General features: G+C 38.7%; 1 protein-coding gene across 1 annotated transcript; it reads right to left on the bottom strand.

The window, feature by feature from the left end:
• Nucleotides 1-3902: 3902 nt before the first annotated feature.
• On the bottom strand, nt 3903-7189 carry snrpa (small nuclear ribonucleoprotein polypeptide A). The gene is made up of 7 exons (XM_084124156.1): nt 7113-7189; nt 6675-6751; nt 6388-6560; nt 5572-5745; nt 5299-5475; nt 4593-4681; nt 3903-4501 (listed from the first exon to the last, which is right to left on the bottom strand). The coding sequence occupies exons 2-7, from the start codon at nt 6745-6747 to the stop codon at nt 4342-4344; spliced, it is 846 nt and encodes a 281-aa protein (XP_083980282.1). The 5' UTR covers nt 6748-6751; nt 7113-7189; the 3' UTR covers nt 3903-4341.
• Between the last annotated feature and the right edge of the window lie 120 nt (nt 7190-7309).

Genomic DNA, 7309 nt, shown 5'->3' with positions numbered 1-7309 from the left:
CAAAAAGATCTTAATTTGTGTTACGAATTAAGATGACCGAATGTTTTACAGGTTTGGAACGACATGAGGGTGAGTAATCAATGACACAATTTTTGGGTGAACTATCCCTTTAAGATGTGTCACACTGGGAATTTTGGAAATGTCAGTTTACACTGTACACGGTTTTCACTGTAAATTAATTAATTAACTTGAATCAGTTAACAGGTTTTTACTGTAGCATTTTTGCTGTTTACATTGTATGCAATTTTCTCAAACCGACCAACCTGTCACTTGGTCATATGATTAGTGTGGGGGCAGAAGTGTCCCACACACATGCTGGCATAAGAAGTGTCTGTTCTGTGACTCAAAAGGGACAGTGTTGCAGGACAACAAACTGCTGGGCATGATGCCAATTGCATGAAACACACACACACACACACACACACACACACACACACACAGACACACGCAGCAGTAGTTAAGGTCAGGTTTTTCTCAAGGCAAACCAGTAGAGTGTGCAGAGGCTTGGGAAAACTGCAGAAGAATGCACGTTTGTGTGCAAAGAAAAAAAGTTGACCAAGTCATTTAGGTCACAACACAATGTAACTCAAGGCAGGCCCTATTATACAGCTGACAGTGCAGAGTCCCTCAAACTTAATTGAAGAGTAAATCACCTCTTATACCATAAACAAAAGACTCCTAAACCATGAGAGGCTCATTTACCTTCAATAGAAATCACTCACTGCTCGAGATTAAAGAGAGTGAATGTATGAGCGCAAAAAGTCAGAAGAGAGGCTTATAAGTTTGTGAATGATCTGCCATTAACTTTCTATAATGCAAGAGTTTCACAAACTGGGGTTCATTACAGAGCAAATCCCACTCATAATCTTGGGTAATGGATTTGGAGTTTGAACAAAAAAGAGAAAATTCTTACACTGTAAAACCCAATAAGTTAACTCAACTCAAACGGATTAAGTTTAAGATGATTAAACCATTTAAGTTTAAAAACAAATACATATTTTGAGTATTTTGAACTTACATATATTGAGTCATTCACTCATAATTTAGTCTTGGTTTAGTCAATAATTTTGAGTATATGTAACTTGAATATTTTAAGTTCATTCCATTAATTAAGAGCTAAAATAACAAATAGGTTATTCATAACGTATTCGGTTTAAGTCCTGCTTAATGCATTGCAGTTTTTGAGTTAATATCACATTTTTTATTAAGTTGAATTAACTTTTTTTTTTTAAATAAGTGAAATGTACTCATTTCGTTTAGTGACTTTCAGTATATGAGAAGCTCAATGAATCACTTGCATCACATACAGAGAGTGTAACATAGACTTGTGTAGACATGATCATCTAGGCTGCTTATATATTTTACAGGGATTTTTGAGTGTTTGATGTCAAAGGAATGGCTGTCCTCACCACATGCCCATGAGCCAGTTTGGCTGTAGATGGACACTGAGATGAGAAGAGACGATAACCTCCCCTGAGTTTGCTGGCTTATACTTCAAAAGGAGGAGAGGCAGACAAGGACAACCACAAGTAACAAGGACTGGCACTGGATACTGTGGTATGAACTGAATTTTTTAAATGATGTGTCATGAATAAGGAGACTGAAACAGTAAATCGTTGTAAGGGAAAGAACACTGTTGTTAGGCGACTTGAAGGATCATGGGAAGGTGATCAGCCTTCGATTCACGTCTTTAATTCAGCTTATTTTGAAGGATGCATTAAGTGTCTCCTCGACAGCCTCCAATCACCCACAATCCTTAGCACACATTCCAAATCACTAAAAACAATTAGTGGGAAAATGAACTGGCACTGAGATTCCCCAGTTTCATTACTGAACGCAAGACAAATAATGAGGCGGATTTTATGGTTATGTTGTTTTCTTTTGTTTTGCTGAAAATGAATCCCTAAACTGTCCATTGCGTAAACCACTGGGAGACCACAGACGGATGGCACTCACTGTAATGTATTTATCTCAAGTCAGTTAAAGGTCCACAAACAAGACTGCATGCATTTAGCAGAAGAACATTGTGTTGGTTGCGCTTCGGCTCTGTGTGACTGTGCAGAAGAATACGGTTCTTTCCCATAACTAAAGAGAAAGAGAGATTATCCTACTTCTCATAAAACATTCACTACTAGGCTTAAGAGATATGATGGGTTTAGATGGTAAGGATCTCAAACTGAAGACGTTACTGCAGTTTTACCCAATAATAGACACGGTCAATTCCAGCACAGCTTCAACAACCATAATGAAACCCTTCACAATAGATGATGCTTCACAGTGAACTCTATTAGAGAGCTACATATGGCAGTTTATCTGTTCAATAAAACTTCTTATTCACCTGTTGAGTAAAAAAAAACATCTCTGCGTCGCTTTTACAACATTTCAAATCCCTCAGTTTTCACCATCTCTGAGAAGCCAAGCCAATGTTGGTTCTTGTTTTATTACGAGCTCTGTTGTTCTCTTTTCTCCAGCAGACTCTCCTCTGTTCAACGTTTGTTTAAAACGGGTTGGAGATTTAGCTGCTCCATGTCAACCTTTCTCACTCGTTGTGACAACTAACCTCTGACCTCCCACACCACACAAAGACACAGGGCCCTATTTTAACGATCTGAAACGCAAGTAGCAAACGCGAAACGCAAGTAACTTTGTGGGCAGATCTCGACGCAAATCTAAAATGGGTTGGTCTGAAGTAGCTTCATTACTCATAGGTGTGGTTTGGGCGTAACGTGAAATAAACCAATCAGAGCATCATCTCACATTCCCTTTAAGAGCAGGCGCGCTTGTTTCATGGCGGATTGTTATTATAATGGCGGATTTGCCAGGAGCGGTTCACAGCCGAGGAGACCGACGTTCTCGTCAGGGCCGTAAAACACAGAGAAGAGACATTGGGGATGGAGAAACACACCCAAATTAGCTTCGGTTAAATAGGCGTATAATAATTTGGGTAAATGTGTAAGCAAGATTTATGCATATTTTTTCACATCTTCATGGACACCACAATGATTTCCCTCGTGTGGAATATTTTTCCTTGTAATTATGTATGGTTTGCAAAAATGGCAACTGCTGCAACAAAGTTGCTTTCAGTTAAAACCGCTCAAACATGCATTTTAGTCTGAAACTAGGCTTAAGCCTCGTCTGTGAAACCAGGTAAAACACTTATACGTAACAGTGAATTAAGTATTTTTGTTTTGTGACCATGGAAGCATTGATGACGTAACCAGCACAATAACTATACTGTCCTATTCTAGCACTCGATGCTGAGGACTCGGAGTCAGCCTTCTTATTGAAGAGCAAACCGTTACACAACATTTCAAGAATTCAGTGGTTCACAGCTAGATCTCGAGTGAATAAGTGGTTTTAACTGATCTCTGGTCAGCTTTATAACGTAGGTTATTTTTGAATTTATTGTAATGCTTATGCAGGTATAATATAGTAAAGGATGATACTGACCTATTTTCGCACACCCTGCCTAGTAACAAAACAAGCACAACTAAAACTAATTTGCATATGGTTTGTAAAAGGTGTCATTACACATTTCTGGGCAAAGACAGAAATGTCGGTGCAGTGTTTTGAGTATAAAGCAATTGGTTCAGAGTTTTAAAAATCTGTTTCTCCCATTTTCAGCATCATTACTCCAGTCTTCAGAGTCACATGATCCTTCAGAAATCATTCTGATATGCGGCTCAAGAAACATTTGATTATTATTGAAAATGGCTGTGCAGCGAAATACATTTTTCAGGATTCTTTGAATAGAAATTTTAAAACAGTATTTACTTAAGAGAAATATTTTTCAACATTATAAATGTTAATTCACTTTTAATCAACTTAATAGGTTCTAAAAACTGGCCTCAGCCTGAACAATAAGAGAACAACACTGAAAGAACATGAAAGGACAAGCAGAATGCAACAAGTAAAACACTGCCATTTAATAAAAACAAAAGCTCCAGGTTCAATGTCTGGGAACCAGACTCTGGGTGCAATGCTTCAGAAGACATCATTTGATTAAAAAAAAAAAAAAAACTACATACTTACAAACTCACCAAAGCCGACCATCTCAGAGAAAAGGGAATAAAAGTAAAGGGATGAAGTGGAAGAGAAAGGAGAAAAATAAAATAACCTTTCCATTCACTCCTTACCTTGTATTGTGAAGTACAAAGCTAACTGACACAGCTAAGCAAGTCACATCCAATAAAAACACTTTTCATATCTGGACTTTTTCCTTTGAATGGTGTGTGTGTGTTCCTCTATTCAACCATTAAACACCCTGAACTGTTCCCAGAGGTCTCTAAACGCAGGCCTGTGTGTAACTGGCATGTCATCGAAGTCGCATGTATCTGAGTGTTACTTCTTTGCGAAGGAGATTTTCATTGCATTGCTCTGCGTGATCTTAAAGCCTTGCAACGCTTCTCTGGCTGCGCCCGCCTGCACCTCATTATCAAACTCCACAAAGGCGATGTCGTGACGGCCGGGGACAAGACGGACTTCTTTGAATCCAGGGAACCTATGAGATGAATGCAAAATTGTAATTAGCAAAAGATTATGTATTTTAAAAAAATGACAGTTTTGGATAGATTTGCTAAACAAATACTCACTGGTTGAACAGCATGGACAACATGAGCTCGTTGGTCTCCTCTGGGAGATTGGTGAGAAACAGGATGTGGTTGGGAGGGTTTTCCGACACCTACGAACAAAGTGAACGTTAAAGGGATATTTCATCGCTGGAAAGATGAATGTATATTTAAATTGGGTCATTTATGTAGTAGAAATGTGAAATTATTTTAGAAGCTGGTGCTTTCTACACTGAGAAAAGACAGAAAATTTATTTTTGGCTCATGTGGATGAAAGACAACAACTCCCAGAATGCACTTGCTTTGCTGCCCTACGAGGACACTCCCAAGCCACGCCTACCGGTTACAGAGGGCAGTATCGGGAGAAATGATACAACTAGGCTACTAGTCGACTCGAAACTGAAAAGACGCTGTTTTATCGTGAGATCCCCCTATGGGCGGGTTGAAGACATGCGGGACGAGCTCCTCCTACTGGCTGGAGTCTCTCGCCTCTGGACAAATAAGCCTCAGTTGACGCTAAATGACGATTTTTGCGTCATCTGAGGGTTTTTTCCAGACACACAATACAGAAATCTCTTGTCTCAGGGGGACATGAGGGAGGGAAGCACGGTCATTCCAAAAAACTATCGGGTTTCTACTGATACAAAGCTTAATGCTGATCGGTCAAGTATCCCTTTAAAAATAAAGTCACAAACCAAGCATGTGTCTTTATTCTAATCTTAATACATACCTGCTGTGGCATCTGGCCAGGCATTTGTCCTGGCATCATCTGACCTGGTGGCATGGCACCAGGTGGCATCTGTCCGGGGGCCATGCCAGGCGGAGGCATCATGCCAGGTGGAGGCATGTAGGGAGGCTGACCAGGCATCGGCATCATGCGAGGAGTTTGGCTCATGGGCGGCATTCCCTGTAAATGACAAAAATAAAATAAATTCAATAACAGCCTTTAAATAGGCCACAGTGGAACAAAACACCAATTCTCAAAGATCCCATATATACTAACAGGCATAGCGGCAGGTACTCCGGCCATAGCAGGGGTGGCAGCGGACGCCCCCTTCTTCCCAGCACCTGCTTCCGGGACTTTAGGCTTTCTCTTCTCTTTCTTACGGTCTCGCTCCACATACGTGCCCTTCATTTTCGCAATGATATCGGAGTCCAGCTTTGAATACTGAATACGCTGTGAATAGAACGAATTTTAAAAGCATTTTAGTACAGAATGGTTTTAATTAAAGACATCAATTACTTCAAAATATATAAGATTTCAGTAAGATTATGTTTTTTGAAAGAAGTCTCTTCTGCTCACCAAGGCTGCATTTATTTGATCAAAAAGACAGTAAAATAGTAATGTTGAAAAATATTACTACAATTAAAAAAAATTTTTTAAAAAGAGAGTTCTCTTTATGAACGCATTTTAAAATGTAATTTATTCCTGTGATCAAAAGCTGAATTTTCAGCATCATTACTCCAGTCTTCAGTGTCACATGATCCTTCAGAACTAATTCTAATATGCTGCTCAAGAAACATGTTTTTGTAACATTATTAATGTTGAAAACAGTTATGCTGCTTAATATTTAATCCTTTTTATCCATGATTCTTTGAATAGAAAGTTCAAAAGAACAGCGAGATATCTTTACTTTCACTTTTGATCAATTTAATGCATCCTTGCTGAAAGAAAAGAATGAATTTCTTTCAAAATAACCTATCAATCCATCTCCAGACTCTTGAACAGTAGGGTAACACTACTGTTGATAAGTTCAGATTCTATATAACATATCCTGAAAAAAAAAAAAAAGGTTTACAAACACATAATAGATCATACCATGGGTTTATCATAAAAAGGGAAGCCTTGCATAGAGCGGAGTGCATTGGAAGCACTGTTGATCTCCTTGAAGATCACAAAGGCCTGACCCCTCATCTTCAGGGTAGGAGACACAAGGATGTCCAGGATTTGTCCAAACTGGGAGAATATAGCGTACAACGACTTTTTCAGTTCTGTTAAAAACAAGAGAAAAGGATTGCAATATAAACAATGTGCAAAAATCAAAGCCAAATAAAAAAAATCTAGAAAGAGATTTACTAAACACAATCAGATAAACAAAACCATACCATCTTTTTTGATCTTCTCATTCAAGTTGTTAATGTAAATAGTGTGGTTCAGCCTCATCTCCTGGCCAGCCATGATTCTGAAGTGATAAACACAGATAGTAAACGCTCTGAAAGGAATGAAACTTCAACATGCGTCCGCCCAAAAACTAGAAAAAAAGAGCTTATTGAGCACATGGCAAAAGATGGAAGTAGTTGTGATTCGGTAAAAGTCCTAAAGATGAAAGAAATACATAGGCGATTATTAATTTCTTGTTGCACGATATAAACCAGTGAATGCCTGACCTACCTCGTTGTTTACAAGGAAGCTAGTGAGTTAGCATGTCAACTAATCAGACAAATAATACAAATTTCCACCAGTAGAAAACACGTATTTTTATATATTAAGTTAAAAAGCTAATAAAAACAACAACAAAAAACGCATTAGATCAATTTACTCACAATTATTTGTCGAGCTCCAGCCGATTACAAACCTGAATGAAAATCCACACGGTTAAAAGAGCGCACAACTTCCGCCTGAAAAACCGCCTTCTCGAAAATATAAGAGGATTCGATTGGACAGCTGGTCTCACGGCGAGCCTGTCGATTGGTTGTCGACTGAGCACATCCGACTTCCAACACACATTCTGATTGGATAC

The sequence above is a fragment of the Abramis brama genome (genome assembly GCF_963993115.1).
Source record: "Abramis brama genome assembly, chromosome: 9".
Taxonomy (NCBI): Eukaryota; Metazoa; Chordata; class Actinopteri; order Cypriniformes; family Leuciscidae; genus Abramis; species Abramis brama.
Note: the sequence above shows the minus strand (reverse complement) of the source record. Positions and strands in the feature narration are given on the sequence as shown.

Excerpts from the sequence above, each read along its gene's own strand:
- snrpa (XM_084124156.1), bottom strand. The coding sequence starts at position 6,747 with ATGGCTGGCCAGGAGATGAGGCTGAACCACACTATTTACATTAACAAC. Across the intron at positions 5,476-5,571 it reads GAGTACCTGCCGCTATGCCT|GGAATGCCGCCCATGAGCCA; the intron begins GTTAGTATATAT and ends TGTCATTTACAG. Across the intron at positions 4,682-5,298 it reads CTGGCCAGATGCCACAGCAG|GTGTCGGAAAACCCTCCCAA; the intron begins GTATGTATTAAG and ends CTTTGTTCGTAG.